Source organism: Schistocerca serialis, chromosome 1, assembly GCF_023864345.2.
Source record: "Schistocerca serialis cubense isolate TAMUIC-IGC-003099 chromosome 1, iqSchSeri2.2, whole genome shotgun sequence".
Classification (NCBI taxonomy): Eukaryota; Metazoa; Arthropoda; class Insecta; order Orthoptera; family Acrididae; genus Schistocerca; species Schistocerca serialis.
Genome location: NC_064638.1, coordinates 1,267,748,247 through 1,267,766,134, shown reverse-complemented (window position 1 = coordinate 1,267,766,134; position 17,888 = coordinate 1,267,748,247). Strand labels below are relative to the sequence as shown.

Sequence of the window (17,888 nt, the reverse complement as noted above, 5' to 3'; positions counted from 1 at the left end):
TTCGAACCTGAGACCGTAGCGATCGCTCAGTTCCAGACTGTAGTGCCAAGAACCGCACGGTCACTCTGGCCGGCCCAGGCAGGACTGATGGAGGAGATAGAGAAGATCCAATAAAGCGCGGCACGTTTCACCACGGGATCGTTTAGCTGGCGAGAGAGCGTTACGGAGATGCTAAACAAACTCCACTGGCAGACGTTACAAGAGAGGCGTTGTGCATCATGGGGAGATTTTCTATTGAAATTTCGGGACAGCACGTGTCAGGAGGAGTCAGACAACATATTACTTCCCCCACATACATCTCAAATATTGACCACGAGGAGAAAATTGGAGAAATTAGAGCCAATACATAGGATTACCGACAATCATTCTTCCCACACACTATTTGCGAGTGGAACAGGGTTGGAGGGACCAGATAGTGGTACCGGAAGTACCCTCCGCCACACACCATTAGATGGCTTGCAGAGTATATTGTAGATGTAGATTTAATAGATGTAATCAACCCTCTGTCATTAATATAAATGATATTTAATCTATTACAAATAAGGACCTTCTTGTTCCAAATTTAGTTTTCAGTCAATTACTTTAAACTATTTCAGGTGGTTTAGTGGCTTCACATAGATAATGTTTTTATATCAAAATGTACCCATTTTTTCACCACTGAAACTAAGGGAACTCAGCACCAGACCTGGATCAAATTGAAATTGTGACTGAAGAAATGGTCAGTCTTACCAGGCAATTAAATTCAGCAGGTGGATGTTGATTACATTCAACACTGCTGCATTCACACAATCGGAAGCTGACAACTGTTGAGCTTATAGAAATACATGGCCTGAGCAAAACATTGAATACCCTGATTCATTAGACTCAGTTTGATCAAAAGTTCAGTTCCATCTGCACATATACAGACGGATATGTGAGTGTGTGCGAGTGTATACCTGTCCCTTTCCCCCCCTAAGGGAAGTCTTTCCACTCCCGGCATTGGAATGACTCCTTACCCTCTCCCTTAAAACCAACATCCTTTCGTCTTTCCCTCTCCTTCCCTCTTTCCTGATGAAGCAACCGTGGGTTGTGAAAGCTTGAAATTTGTGTGTGTGTTTGTGTGTTTTTTGTCTCTATCAACATACCAACACTTTCGTTTGGAAAGTTACAGCATCTTTGTTTTTAGATATATTTTTCCCACATGGATTGTTTCCCTCTATTATATTAAAAAATAAACATTTATTTACATAAAAACCTGTTCCCTAGTTGTTAACAAAGCCACCTTCCCTATTCACCTACCAGTATTAATAACAAATTCTAAATGAACATTATTAGAGCTGCCCAATGTATTTAACTTTAATTCATTAAATGTACTGATATTCTCCATGATGATGTGCCAATATTAACAGTTTTCCTACTGAAAAAAAAATTCAATGCAGTAGTGTCGGTGCAATAAACCTACTTATGATGCAATAAAGTGGCTAGTTGCATAAGAAGTGGAACTGTGCTCAGTTCCAGAGTACCAGCAGCCTCACCACACAGATGCTAAAAGAAGAACATTTGACACCGTGATGTCAAGATGGTCACAGGATGTGCCCCATCGGCTTGCCAGATACCATGTGCCAGCCCAGCTACATCCTGACATGGACAACTCGGCAATGCAGATGGATGATAACTGCAGGTATAACTCACCACAATACACTACTTGCTTTGTTACCATATCCAATGTACAGAAAAAAGGGGAAAAACAGTGCACTTCATTTTACTGTGGTTTTACTATGTGACAAAATTGACTGATTCTAGCTGCATTTATTATTTGGACCCAGTGCAAGGTTGCTGCTTGGGATACCACTCTTCCAGTTTGAAGACTCACTACATGTTCATATAATTTGACTCAATATGGCTTCCAACAAACAAAGTCTTTCGTCCTCACAGATGATGAAGATGGTGTCTCTATAGCACATTGATAATTGATTGTCATTGCTGAAAGATCTACTTAAAAAAGCAACACTTAACATGAAATGGACAGTAACTATGGATTCTGGTATTATCTCAAGATCGTTATTAAGTCACTATTTATTGTGAGCACATCTATCTAATGTTTAGACTGTTAATAATTAAGTCATATTATCACAGGTATGTTGATTGCAATACTTTTGAAGCTCATCTAATTCTGTTGTAGTGTGCAGTTACACAGTCAATTTAGTCTTATCTGGCACACACATATTTATTTCTCATGATTATATAACTGTAATATATCAACAGGAATCACAGTTGCAAGTGCTCATCACCAGGAAGACAAAATTATACCTTAAATAAATGTGTAAAAAATCAAGGGTTTTATGCCTAAAAGTTGAATAAAATCATTTATGTTACAGAAGTTCTCCCAAAACAATGCCCAGTCCCCATCTCCTATATATGACAAGGTATGGCCAAGTGTAGAGAAGCCTCCAAAATGCAGAACTTGGCTCTCTGTTGAGCTAACTTCTCAACACCTAAACCCAATAACTTAACTGAATCATAATATGTGTCAATATGACAACAGAAAGCAAATACAAAACAGGAATATTATGATGCTACTATAAATAGTGAGTTAACAAGCTTTTCAAAATATATGGTCTTCTGCTAGTCTCTCTAGTTCTATCAATTTCTTGAGTCTCATTATCATCATGTAACTTTGTACTTCAGGTTTACAACATATTACATTACATTTGAAGGAGATATCAAGGTGGTAAGGTAATGACCACGGTTCTCTCTTCTAATCATCAATACTTTTATTACACGACAAACCTACAGGTCGAAGGCTAGGCCGGAACTGAGGTCCCGGAAGTATACAAAACAAAGATCAACTCGAAGACATAATACACATATGATGTTCTGGCCTATCAATCCGTGGATTGACTCCACACAGACCCCCCCCCCCCTGCAGTATGGAATACGTACCCGAAGGTGGGGGGGGGGGGGGGTTGGCGAGAGTTTAAGTGGGTTACAGTGAGTTCCTCCGTGTCTAACGGCATGCGCGTGGAGCAAATCCTGCAATGCTGATGCTGAAGTCTTGAAGTGGCGTCGGCAGTCGTAGTCATCGGCCAGTGCAGGAGCACTGGTGTGGAAAGGTGTTGTCAGCAGGGAATCTAATGATCACCTTTCCACTTGGCCTAACGTAAGCACGTGGGTTGCCACACGTAGCACTTCGAGGGATTTTGAAATGCTTCACTACACGTTGTGACACACCACCTAATGAGTCACACGAATTGTCACACACAAGCAGCACTAATAACCACCAATGTCATTGGGATGAATATGGGTAGAGAGCTCGTAAGTGTCATCTGCTGATGGAGAGGTATGCTGAGCCAGTGGGGTGGGGAAACCGTAGCACGATGAGAGCGGTGTGCTGCGAGTAGATGGTTGAGTGTCAGATGGTGATGTCTGAGTGGGTGTGGCAGGAACCTGTGGGCTGCACCGGTTAGAAGAGCAGCACGGTTTGCTGCCGCACGAAGATGGAACTGTTATATTAGAACCCTGGGAGCTGGGGCCTTTGCTATGGGAGCCGGGAGGCAGTAATCCCCGGAATAAGTGTGGGCTGGTTGACGGGGCCAGTGTAGGCGTGAGTTTACTCGAATCATGAGCAGAGGAAGAAGGCTGAGGGTGGCCAGAGAGCGTGGTCTCTTCAACGGTGGGTGAAGTAGGGGAAAACTCGACGCGAGCAGGTTTAACCCTGTTGAGGGAGACAGTAGTTACTGAGCCCTTAATTACAATGTCCATTGTGTTACTGGTTCATTTGACAACTCTGTACGGGTCTGTGTAAGGGGGCTGCAACGGGGCTTTTACAGTGTCATCGTGAAGGAACACAAAGTTGCAAGTGTCAAGCGCCTTGGGAACATATGTGTGCAGCGGAGTGTGGCTGGAAGGGGGTGGGGGTTGAAACTTGTTACAGTGTAACCTCACCCATTCTACCAAGGACGGCAGTTCAGATGGTTTGGCGACTGGAGTAGGAGCAACAAGTTCGCCTGGCAGTGTAAGGGACTGGCCGTAGACGAACTTGGCCACTGAGCCTTTAAGGTCTTCCTTGAAAGTGGTCTGCAAACCGAGTAAGACAAATGACAGGGCTTCCGTCCAAAGGAGGCCATGGCAACATAGGGCCGTCTTAAGCGTCCTATGCCAATGTTCCATGAGGCCGTCGCTTTGGGGGTGGTATGCTTTTGAATGAATTTTCTTGATGCCGTGCAGGCTACATAGTTCAGAAAACAAGGCAGACTCAAATTGATGGCCTTGGTCGGTCGTCAAGTAAACAGGGCAGCCAAAGTGCGAAACCCAAGTGTCTATGAAGGATCGTGTCACTGATTCGGATGTAATATTGGGTAGCGGAGCAGCTTCCAGCCAATGAGAGGTTCTGTCTATAATAGATAGCACGTATCTGTAACCCTCGGAGTGGGTGAGGGGGCCCACCAAGTCGATGTGAACATGCTGGAAGCGACTGGGAGGAGTGGTGAAACTGCCTATTGGGGGTGATGTGTGCTGCGAAACTTTATTTTGTTGGCACGGGATGCAGGCACAGGCCCAGGCTTGGCAGTCACGATGCATGTCGCGCCAGACGAAACGCTCTGAAATAAGTCTGGTAGAGGCTCTCACACCTGGATAACCTAGGTTGTGTAATTTGTTGAACACTTGTTTCTGTAGAGGTTTGGGTACGAAGGGATGCAGCGTACCAGTTGATTTGTCACACCAAACCTCGCCTATGACACCAGAAAGGTGGATCGCACAGGTTTGAGTGATGAACTGTGATCGGAAATAAGGTCCATAGTGTTCGTGTCAGCAGACTGCAGCTGAGGCAAGTTAGAGAGGTCTATCAGAGTTGTGAGAGTGCCGACACGAGACAAAAAATCTGCGACCACATTATCTGCACCCTTGATGTAGCGTATGTCAGAGGTAAATTGAAATATAAAGTCCGAATGACGGAAGCGTCTAGGTGGAGGGTCAGTCTGAGGGGTCTTTACAGTGGCAACCAAAGGTTTATGGTCAGTTAAAATGTAGAAGTCCCTACCCTCAACCTCGGCGCGAAAGTGTTTCACAGTCTCGTAAACTGCCAAGAGCTCCCTATCAGAGGCTGAGTACTTTTCTTGGGCGCCGTTGAGCTTCTTAGAAAAGAACTGCAAAGGAGAGGTAGAATCTCCAACGGTTTGGCTGAGGACAGCGGCTACTGCAGTATCACTGGCATCCACAATAATAAAAAATATAGTGTCCGGATGCGGGTGGGCGACAGTCACAGCGTTTGCTAGTAGGTGCTTCAGTTTGTCAAAAGCTTTTTCCATGGCAGGAAGCCCAGCACGGAGCGAAGCGGGACAGGTTGTTGTGGCAGAAGGTCAAAGTGGTCACGGCGGTTGTTCGACAGGTTATTATGCAATTGGTCCTCCACATCTCCAGCAAAATTGTCCATCACAGAGTCACTGATGAGCTCGGTGGAACCTGATGTGCTCAAATTACTGCACTGATGAACACTCGGAGTAACAGGCTGGAGAATGTTATTCACGTAGTGTGCAACCGGCACGGAGTGAGACACACGTGGAGCTTGCACGTTCAAAAAGGTTTCCTGTTGTGGCACATTTTGAAAACTATGCTTCCCACTATTTACAGTACTTGCATTTAAGTTCGGTATCAGTGTGTAGTGGTTTCTTGCACTGCTGTGCGGCGAAAACTGGAGCACTTTGGGGCTACAAAGCTGGAGTCAGAGACCACTGGTGTTATGTTCAAACCTGACGAGGTCCCTGGGTTCTCGAGGCTATAGGACTGCGGAAATTCGCATCGGGCACCGACTACAGCTGACGTGCTTGAATTTAGTTGCTGTTGCTGGTGAAAACTGGGCAGCGGCGGCATGTTGTAGAAGGCCATTGTGTAGTGGACAAAGGTCCACGCAGAATGTGGAAGCCGGCGCGGTAGTCACTTTGTACTCAGTTTGACGGATTGTTCGAACTTCGGGGTCACCACTGAAGGAGATATCAAGGTGGTAAGGTAATGACCACGGTTCTCTCTTCTAATCATCAATACTTTTATTACACGACAAACGTACAGTTCTAAGGCTAGGTTGGAACTGAGGTTCCGGAAGTATACGAAACAAAGATCAACTCGAAGACATAATACACATATGATGTTCTGGCCTATCAATCCATGGATCGATGCCACACATTTATTGTTTTCCATGGATCCTTTGGTGAGGAGTCTCAGATATATGGATATTGTACAATTCTAATGCAGACAGAGTTATGAGCTATAATCCTTGTGAAGATATTCATCATTGATGGAGTAGGAGTTGGCCAACAGGAAGTTCTTTAATTCACTTGGAAACCAATCTTTATCACTTACAAAACCTTTGATATGCTCTTGTGAGTTATTGTATATATGAGTACCCATGTATTTGACTCCTTTTTGTACTAATGTTAAGATTTTATAGTCCTTATGCAGATTGTTTTTGGTTCTGGTATTATAATCATGTTTTGCACTATTTTGTGTAAAAAGAGACATGTTGGAAATGACAAAGGACATCAATGAGTATATGTACTGAGAAGTAGTAGTTAGAATACCAATTTCTTAAAGAGGTCTCTGCATGATGATCTAGGATTGACACCAGATATAATTTTAATGATTCGTTTCTGAATTTGGAAAAGGTTCTCTTTGTGAGAGGAGTTTCCCCAAAAGATGATTCCATAACTAGTGAATGGAAGTAGGTGGAATAAACTAACTTCATCATTTTTGAATCACCTATTTCTGCTATCATGCATACTGCAAATGTAGCTGAATTAAGGCGTTTGATTAAGCCTAGAGTGTGAGTTTTCCAATTTAGGTTGTGGTCAATTTATAGCCCTAAAAATTTGATACTGTCAACAGCTTTAATTTCATTGTTTGAATACATTATACTTATAAGGTCAGGTATTCTTTGTGCGGTACTAAACTGTATGTTCTGAGTCTTGTCAAACTTCAGTGACAATCCATTTGCTGTGAACCACCCATTGATACTTACAAATATTTCATTAGATGATTGCTCAGGGAGATCACAGGTACTGTTCTTTATACCAATACTTGTATCATCTGCAAATAAGACAAAATTTGCATTTTGTGACACTGCATATAGAAGTTCATTAATTTATAATAGGAACAACAAGGGGCCTAAAATAAAACCCTGGGGCATCCCTTGCCTGATGGTTTCATATTCTGAATGACTGTTGTTATGTGGTAAGCCTGATACAGACACACACTGTTTTCTATTAAAAATATAGGATGAGAACCATGAGCCTGCTACTCCTGTTATCCCATAATGTTTCAACTTTTGTATAAGGACATCATGCTTAACAGAATCAAAAGCTTTAGCCAGATCACGGAATATGCCAAGTGGTATGGTAAAAACTTTTGATTTATTGATTCTAATATATCATTTGTAAAAGTGAATATAACTTAATCAGTTGACAATCCTTTCTGAAATACAAACTGATTGTGAATGAGAATATTTTTCTGTACTAAGTGTTTATAAAGGCTAGTGTACATAACCCTTTCAAACACTTTTGAAAATATTGCCAATAATGAAATGGGGCGGAAGTTTTCCACTGATGATTTGTCTCCTTTTTTGTGTAATGGTTTGACAATCTGACTATCTGGAAAAGTAGCACTGTGAAGGGATTCATTACGTAAGTAACTCAGTATGTCACAAAGTTCTGAGCAGCAACATTTAATTATGGTTGTGCTGATTTCATCGGAACCACTGGAACATTTGTTTTTAAGAGAGCTAATAATATTAGAAATTTCTTTTGGTGAGGTAGAATATAGTTGAATTTTGTTATACTTCTGTGGAAATGCATTTTTTAATATTTTAAGCTGTCTTCTGAGAACCATGCAAACCTAAGTTGTCTGCTACTGAAAGGAAAAAAGTTGTTGAAAGTGTCTGCAATTTTGGAGGTATCTCTAATCAACTCATTATTTACATTTTACATAATTTCTTCATTTGCCTGATAGTTTTTTCTGTTTCACTTTTTACTATGTTCCATATTGTTTTTATCTTGTTATTAGAGGCATTTATTTTTTTCTTGAAAGTAAATGCATTTTGAGGTCTGATTACTTTGTTTAGAATTTTACAATATAATTTGTTATGTGATTTAGCTCTGTAGTTTTTGCTTGACATTAAGTACAGTCTTCTTTTTGTTTTGCGATATAATTTTATTCCATTTGTAATCCAAGGTTTTGAAACATTTAATCTATTTGCTTTGATTACTATCTTAGGGCAGCAGTTTTCAATGTGATCTATGACCGTATTAGAAAAGCAGTTATATTTTTCATTTTCCCAGGTAAATTGTATACATCTTTCCAGTCTGTATTCCTCAAACAGTTTTTTATACCTTCAATTCCTGTTTCATTTATAATTCGTATAGTTACCCACTTCCTGTTATTAGTTGAATCAGACCCTACTATATTAAATGCAAGCAACTGGGCATCATGATTTGAAAGGCCATTAAATACTGGATTTATACTATGATTTGCTAGTGTGGCAGTATCTATGAAAATATTATCAATAGCAGTGCTGCTCGTACCCATAAGCCTGGATGGAAACTGTACTAAGGGAATGAGATCAAAAGAAGTGGTAAGAGACTCTAGTATTGATCCTGAGTGACTATCCTCCAGAAAATTTAAATTAAAATCTCCACTTAGTATGAGTTCATTATTTTTAGGAGTTAAAAAATTTAATACTGCATCAACCTGTTTAGTGAATAGCTGGAAATTACCAGTTGGAGCCCTGTATATTATGACTATAATTATTTTTCTTGTGCGTATTTCTACTTGTGTGGCACATGCTTCAAAATGCTGATCACTACAGTATTTAAGAATGTCAGTCTTTCTGTAATTGTGACACTTTCTAATGTAAGTGGCAACTCCTTCTTTCTCCATCTCTTTTCTAAAGTACTTTGAAGCTAAGGTATACCCTTCCATATTAAGCATTTCAGTTTCATTACCTAAATGATGTTCAGAAATACAAATAATATCAACAGGATTTGTAGACTGTAGCTCATCTAAACAGATCTGAAATTCATTAATTTTGTTTTTTAAACCTATGATATTTTGATGTAGTAAATTTACTGTTACTTTTTTTGTCTTCACAAGTATTATGCTTAACATTTTCAGATACATCTTGTTTCAGTATTGAATGTGTAGATAATGAGATTAACCTAAAAAAGAACTACTTCCTTGAGTTGCAGTGTCCCCCCTTAAAGAATTTGCTATTAACCTAACCAGTATATCATTCCCTATTCTATTGAGATGCAGGCCATAAAAAGTAAAGCCTCACCTACCAATAGTGTCAACAGGAACTAAATCAATCCCTGACCCAGCACAAGCTCGAAACAGTTGATCCAACTCCATATTGACCCTCTTCACAGAGCTGTTCAACTGGTGTCGATCGTACCACTTGAAAAGAGGCACAAACTCAACTTTGGTGTGGTTAGTTGCTGATGCTATTTTTACCAGGCCACTCTCAATGCTGTAGCCCTGGTCCCTATCAATACTGTTCTCTGTTCCACCCACTATTACAATATGATCCTCCTTGGTGAAACCTTTACACAAAAATCTTATGCCCTCCATCACTTGGCTGAGAGATGCACTAGACTTGAAAATGTTTGTGACCTGGTAGCTGTCAACTAATTTTCCCTGCTGAAGTTGTCCCACACCTCTTCCATGACTGCTACCTAACAGCAGAATTTTCTTCCTACTTTTTCTGAAGCAACAGGCTTCCTAACTGAATTCTGCCATGCATCAGCTACACCTACATCTACATGAGGCTCTTCATTACTTAACTGTGGCAGCAGGGCAAATCTACTTTTTGTGCCAACAATGAAACTGTTACATATATGTGAGAACAACACTTTTTATCACTTCAATATTCTGTATAATACTACATCCAAAGCAGCCAAACTGAATTTCCTTACGTGGTTTATCTTCACGTCCAGTTCACATCAATTTTCTGTGTGTATGGACACCAAAACACTGTACATATGAAGCTTTATTACCAATAATCTAAATATAGTTAATTAGAAACTGGTGCTTCAATATAAAGTCTAACATAGTAGTCAGCTGAATTATAGATGAGTGGTGTAGTTTGTCTATGACGTATCTTTCTCTTCTGACTGATAATTGTGTAAATGCAGCAGTGTCAGTGAAATAGTTCTGGCACCATTTTCCACTTGTTGCAAGCCAGCTGCCTGTGTAAAGAACTCATGACACATTCTTTATCTTGAAATATTTGGTATAGGGTCCCCTACCATCTTGTTAACTGTGACACTAAAGTCTGAGGCATCCTGTGAAATTCTCTGTTATGGTTCATGGCAGCAAAAGGAGAATTACAGCTGGAAATTTGGGTGATAAAATGGTCTCAATTTAATAATTGTGACAAAAGAGAAAAACAAGCAACTACATAACAGTACGGCATATGTTTTGTTGTAGCTCATCACATTACGGGCGTGGAGTTCGCGGCCACTGCTACGGCAATCGTCGAGTGCGGAACGTGCCACTTCCGTGTTCCCGGCTACGTAATTTGACAGAAGTGAATGTGAATATTAATGGAGGTGACAGAACAGTTGTGCCACACAAACAGCACCGTGATGACCTGAATGAACAATTGTACGAAAAGGGTGCCGAAGCCTGTGCGCTGTTGTCTGCAATCACAGCTGTTCGAAGAACAATCGGTGGGGCTGCTTCGGCAGCTCCGGGTGTAACTACCGGTGGCGGGGTATCTCCCACTGGCATGCCGGCACTCCCAGCACCACCTGTCTTACCCGCGCTGCCAGCACCACAAGTACTTCCTGCACTGATGGCAGCACCGTGGGCCAGCGCTGCAGCTACGGAGTCTCCCCGTAGCACGCCGGCACTCCCAGCACCACCTGTCTTACCTGCACTGCCAGCACCACAAGTACTTCCTGCGCTGATGGCAGCACCGTGGCCCAGCACTGAAGCTACTTCGGTCAGCCAGGTGGGAATGATATCTTGTGCCAAACCAGATACATGTCTTTAAAGTGGTCATTTTTCATATATCTGTAGTAATTATAATTCCTTAATCCTTGGAGTCGACCAGAAATGAAAAACTGATTTTCACCAAATTCTATTGCAATTATCGTATCAGATTTGTTGTTCATGTCCATTTATGTGAATGATACACTACATCTCCTCAGCCTCTCATTATGCCTGAAGCATTGTGAAAAATAAACACTGCACACTCTCATTGTAAAACAGTCTACATAAACAGCTGCAGCCTTGTGATTGTGAGTTTAATATTTTATCTAATTACTGTTTTAAGTATACTCACAAAAATGGCCAGCCCAGAAGATAATGTGTTGGAGATGAGAGACTTTTAATATCTCTAAGGATTCATGATCATATATGAATCTCTAATGTAATTTTTGATTATTTTAATAGTAAAGCTACTTTCAAATGCAGGCGAAGGCAGCGCAGTGAGGGGGTCTACTGATCTACTCTCCAGAAAAAAAGAATTATAATTTTTTACAAACTGAGTTTGCATGCTACCCACCATATAAGCAGGTGTATTAATTCACTACCAGTTTGAAGGAAGCCAAACATGTAATGCATCCTGGCTAGTAGCATGTGTACTCAGAGCCATTTATTGTTAACCTCAAAAATATTTACTGTTACTCTTCTTGCAATTGAAAATACCAGATAACTCTGTTTTCTGGAAGCTTCCAGTAGTGTTGTATAGTCTATTCACAATATCTTTTCTCATGTTCCTAGCTGGTCAAAAGTACCAAAAGCAGAAATACACAGAGTATTTGCATGTATTTGAACTTTACCTGCCAGACAGCAAAATATGTTCAAATCTCATACAAACTTCAATGAACAAGTTAAAATACTAATAGGTAACACATGCCTAATATGAAGTTGTAGTACTGGTGTGTTTAGTTATTAATAATTTCATTTCAGAAATTTTGTCTTCCATTTTGTAATAAGATACCTTACTGCCTTCAATCCTCCCATAGGGAGAAAGAAACATCAAATCTAATGCTGGTAATTCCTTATAACGTGCATGTCCATATGCCTCTCTCAAATATTTTTCAAATACTTGTTTCTGATATTTTTAATCAGTGTTACTGATTTTTCATGGTGGTCTTCTGTTCTGCACGATACTAAATTATTTATCTTCCTGTCATCAGACAGCGTGGAAGCTCTGTAAATTCACTCTGTGGAATGAAAAAATTCATTTATAACCACATTGTACATCATACGGTAGTGTTTCTAGTACACCTTAGTACCATACTTCCACATGCTGCTGAAATCAAACCAGAGGTATGTCATAATTTTCCTAGAATATTTCTCCGTCAACATGTTTTTGGACCCCTACATTGATATCACCAGGAAATACTGACCGATAACATACTGAAGATATAAATTGTCTAACAGTGGACTCAGAATCCCCCAGTGGTGGATTATGCACATTCACAACACACATTCTTAACAATTAACTAAGAAAATTTTTCAGCTTGCTGATCTTGGCAAGAATTTGTATGCTTTCTGCTTTTGTATGCATGTGGCAATTTTCCCTTCCATATTTGCCCTTCATGAGGAAAACACCAGTAGATAACTATTCATACATCCCTGAAGGCACAATATTTTCTATTTTTGATCATTATTTTATTTTAATTTCATATACAATTCAAAATCAAATTAGGACAAATAGAGAGAAAGTCTGGTAAACTTTCTGCCTCCTGTCAGTCAAATTAGTGTTTGGCACGAGTAACGGGAGAGAGAACATTGCTGGATGAAACAACTGTAGAATGGGACCTTTGTGAGGATAAAGTGAAATTCAACCAGTCAGTTGCAGAAATGAAATGTTTATTCAAACCCTTGACTTACGTTTTGACATCTTTAAAAACATCTTTCTCAGAAGGATCAATGGTTACACACCTCAATAGTGAGTAGTAGTAGTAGTAGTAGTAGTAGTAGTAGTAGTAGCAGTAGCTTTATTCATCCGTAGATCTCTTTTTACAATGATATACGACATGTCAAAGTATTTACAAGTTTAGACCAATTTAAAATAAGCTAATTTGTATACACATACACTTAAACACTTCTAGTTAGAGAGAATCATTAGATTTACTCCTGGTATACAATACTTTTTTTTTTACAAGTAACTTATTACATAACGTAATGCCACACTGTTACACACACACACACACACACACACACACACACACACACACACACACACACACAATGGTGTTCTCTGGGCCATTTTCTGTACCGCAACTTCCCTTTTGCTATCCTGAAAAACTGAATCAGCATCCCTCTATAATGATTGTGATGAGCTCAGAAAGAGGAAGACATTTATTTGTTTATTTATTGTTAGTATTGTGCTATGCATATCTTGGGTGTAAGTTTTTCTGGGGAAGGAAAAAAAAAGTGTGAATGTGTCATGTGGAATGTTGGACGTTTTATAATCATTATTATTATTTATTTGTATAACTTTTTTTAAGCAAACCCCTGCTCTGTTTTGTCTAAGTAATCTTTCAATGTATAAAATGTATTGCATAACAGGTACTTTTCAGCTGCCTTTTTAAATAAGTGCATTTTTGCAATTTCTTTAATCTCTTTTGATGATTAGGATTACATACATGTTAAAAAACAGGTACAAGGATAAAGTGAAAAATAACTCACTACCATACAAACTATCCACATTAACTAGTTACATTGCCACTAGTTATGTAACCATGTACTGGTCATATAACCAGTAAGTGTAAATAACTATTTGTATTGTAGTGAGTTATTTTTCACATTTTCTGTATAGCTGTATTTTAACGAGCATATAATTTTAGCTACTGTGGCTATCCATTAAGCCTTCTGAAGAACACTTAAAAAAAAGTCAAAACCTAGGTTAAGGGGTTTGAATAAACCATTTGTTTCTGCAACTGAATGGCTGTATTTCACTTTATCCTTGCAAAGTTCTAAATAGTTGCTGTGTAGAGAAGAAAGAATAATAGTAGTTATGAACTGTGTATAAGTTGTCACAGAAAGTAAAATTTACTCCATACCTCGAGTATATGAAAGTGTCAGCAAAGTAGTTATAACTAATAATGAGATGAAGCTTAAACTCAGACTCCATGGCATCAGTACTGAACTTTCTCTTTATTAGCATCTTGTATTTAATATTTGTATGAGGTGTGTTCAAAAAATTCTCGAACTTTGTCTACAAAATTTTTCTTAATTTACTTGTTACTTATTGTGCATTGTCTCCCTCAAAACACCCTTCTCCACAATTGATACACCACTCCCAATGGTGTTTTCACTTCTGGAAGCAGTCTTGGTATGCCTCTTGCTGGATCGTACGAAGCACTGTCTGTGAATTTTCTTTGATCTCATCTTTGGTTGCAAATCTTCATCCTTTCAACAGGGTTTTCAACTTGGGAAATAAAGAAAGAGCCCACAGAGGCCAGGTCTGGAGGGTACAAAGGATGAGGCAGCACAGTCTTTTGTGCAATAGTTACACATCAACAGGAATGAATGTTTGGATGTGTTATTGTGATACAAGGGCCATGAATTGTCTTGTGACATTCAGGCCATTTCCTTCTCATATTTTCTCACAGGCGTTGCAACACATCCTGACAGTGCCATGGATTAACAGTTTCTCCCTGTGGCATGAATTCATGATGAACTAATCCTTCAAAGTTAAAGAAAGGTATCAGCATGGGTTGAACATTTTATCTCACCTGATGAGCTTTTTTTGGTCTTGGAGAATCTTCCCCAGCCCATTGTGAAGACTGAACCTTGGTCTCAACATCATAACCACAGATCCACATCTCATCACCAGTTATAACTCTTATGGAACATCTCATTCTCATTTGCGTGATCCAAAAGCTCTTCATGGATTGCACAGTGAAGGTCTTTCTGGTCTTGACTGATGAGCCATGGGATGAACTTGACGGCAACACAATGGATTCCAAGACACTGTGTCAGGATTTTATGACGTGATCCAACTGAAATGCCATATCCTTCTGCAATCTCTCGTACAGTCACTCTTTGATTGGCCTGCACAATTTCGTTGATGTTCCTGACATGAACATTGTCAGTAGATGTCGAAGGGCACACTGAACGAGGGTCTTCTTTAACTTCCATCCAGCCATTTTTAAACCATGTGAACCATTTGTAACACTGAGTATGGCTTAAGCACTCACCACTGTAGGCTTCATGCATTATTTGGTGAGTCTCTGTAAAGGTTTTCTTGAGTTTCACACAAAAATGAATGCAGAGGTGTTGCCCCTCTAACTCTGCCATCCTGAAGTTCGCAAACTGTGTGACACAATGTTCTGCTCAATGCAACACTACACAATAACTAATAGACTACAAGAATGAAACTTCTGGCAGTTACACATTAAGCACAGCCTTGTGCAGGGATGCCAACCACATTGTGCTCTAACACACCATTGGTGCAAAATTATGAATATTCTGGAATTTTTTGTACAGACCTCATATACATCTAGTTTCTTAATTGATGATTTATGTGTATCAAGACCTAAAGCTCATACATTTATAAGTATCAAATGAACAAAAATGAATTTAAAATGGTGATACAATACTGTGTACAATTTTCTGGTTTGTGCTGATGTTGGGTCTCCATGGTAATGCAAAGCATTCAAAATATATTGCCGTAGTGTCTCATGAACAAAAAATCTCATGAACATAAAACCATTTTAGTTAATTTTCATAGATGTTCCATAGGGAAGCTTAATGTTTTATTCATAGCATCTGATAATAAGTATCTGGTATTGGAGGACAGTTATTATCACAGAAAAATATTTTGTCCAAATGTTTAGTTATCAGCTGTTTTCCTCTTAATGGTGACTTTAGGATTTGAATTATAATACATAGCCACAAGTGAAATTTACTTTTTGGTTTTTGCAGGATAATGAAGAAGACAATACAAAGGAGAGACTGTGCCATCACCCAAGAAAGGCCACAGATGTTAGTGATCAGCTAACAGTGCCTTTTACTAGTCCTGTCATCCAAAAGGATGACACAACAACAGCAGTAGCAACATCCCAGTTCAAAGACTTTTTCAGATTGTAAGTATACTGAATAAATAAGAACTGATCTGAAGCAAAACATTTTTGAACATTTATAGGAAATTAAAGTTATGAGCAGTTCAGTTAACAACAACTAGTACCTTGTCTGCCTTCATCAAGTACTGACTTGTATTACATGGAAAGCCACCTGAAAAATAGAGAAGTTGCACTGACCTATGACACAGAATAACTACAGGCAAATTATGAAAATTGATTATGCCAGCTCAACACTATTCCAGATGTGCTCCCTAGGTATGAGGATTCCCGAAATCAAAGTCAGCCTGCCTCTAGACTGTTAACAAAACCACATTACAATACTGAATGTTTAGGTCTCCCTTTATGAAGTTATCAAATAGGTGTCATTGATCTGCTGTTAGCCTCTCCTCTCACTTAGCAATCAGGGGCAATGCCAGAAATATGAACAGTGTGTTCTATAAACACATGCTATTATGCTGCCACTTGCTTGTATTGGTGAATAAAATATTTTATCAAGTCAGGTAATTTCCGTGCAAGATCCGATTATGCTGAACCTCTGTTCCTAAATCTGTACTAATCTCTGTAACCTGTGAATGCAGTCAACAAACACTTTCATGTGGAATGTTCAATCTTGTATGCAATGGTAAGGAGACAGTTTTGAATAGTAAGGCTAAACACATATTGCTGTCTGGCACGACTATTGTGATAATGAATCAAGCTAACCAATAACAACACCTGTAGTTCGCTTGTTGACCACAATCATCATCAGACGCTGATGACAATACCTTGCTGATGTAGCCATCCTTCTCTCTCTCTTGCCATCTTGTGTTTGGTTGTAGTTGCTACAGTTCATTTTGCTGATAGAACTTTGTAATACAGATGTTTTTGGCCTGTCTCTTGATTTTTTCCTCCAATTTGTTTCCTATGGAGCTTTTATATCAAATTGGTGTACAGTTAATTTAATTTTTTTTTTTAGTATCATATTATTTCCATAGTTTCTGACTTAAAAAAATACAATGGTCTCTTGAAATGGATTAGTCTTTCATCGGGACTCAACATTATCTCTGTGATAAAATGGGTTGAAAGCTTGTGAGGCAACCATCCTGGGTGCACCTCTCACTCATACAGAAGGTGCAGGTTGAAATGATTTTATAGTCATGTGCCATATTCGACAGCTCCATTCACTTCCACTATGTGATCAAGTATCTGGACACCTGGCTGAAAATGACTTACAAGTCCATTGGTAATGCTGGAAAAAGGTTTTTTGGGGAATGGCCATTCTTCATGGAGTGCTGCGCTGAGGAGAGATATCGGTGTCGGTCAGTGAGGCCTGGCACGAAGTCGGCATTCCAAAATATCCAAAAGGTGTTCTATAGGATTCAGGTCAGGACTCTGTGAAGGCCAGTCAATTACAGGGATGTTATTGTCATGTAACTACTCTGCCACAGGCTGTGCATTATGAACAGCTGCTCGATCATGTTGAAAGACACAAACGCCATCTCTGAATTGCTCTTCAACAGTGCAAAGCAAGAAGGTGCTTAAAACATCAATGTAGGCCTGTGCTGTGATACTTCCATACAAAACAACAAGGGGTGCAAGCTCCCTCCATGAAAAACACGATGACACCATAATACCACTGGCTCCGTATTTTACTGTTGGCACTACACACGCTGGCACATGACGTTCACTGGGCATTCGCCATACCCACACCTCGCCGTCGGATTGCCACATTGTGTACCATGATTCATCACTCCACACAACACTTTTGCACTATTCAGTTGCCAGTGTTTATGCTCCTTACACCAAGCGAGGCATCGTTTGGCATTTACCGGGATGATG

At 39.6% G+C, this 17,888-nt stretch overlaps 1 protein-coding gene across 1 annotated transcript in view; it reads left to right on the top strand.

Annotated features, from left to right (window-relative positions):
• The window catches only part of LOC126456837 (uncharacterized), a 332,607-nt gene that overhangs the window by 183,047 nt on the left and 131,672 nt on the right, over positions 1–17,888 (top strand). The window contains exons 6-8 of the mRNA XM_050092649.1: positions 1,492–1,660; positions 10,453–10,978; positions 15,913–16,073. Coding sequence (XP_049948606.1) covers positions 1,492–1,660; positions 10,453–10,978; positions 15,913–16,073 — 856 coding nt within the window. The remainder of the gene's footprint in view (positions 1–1,491; positions 1,661–10,452; positions 10,979–15,912; positions 16,074–17,888) is intronic.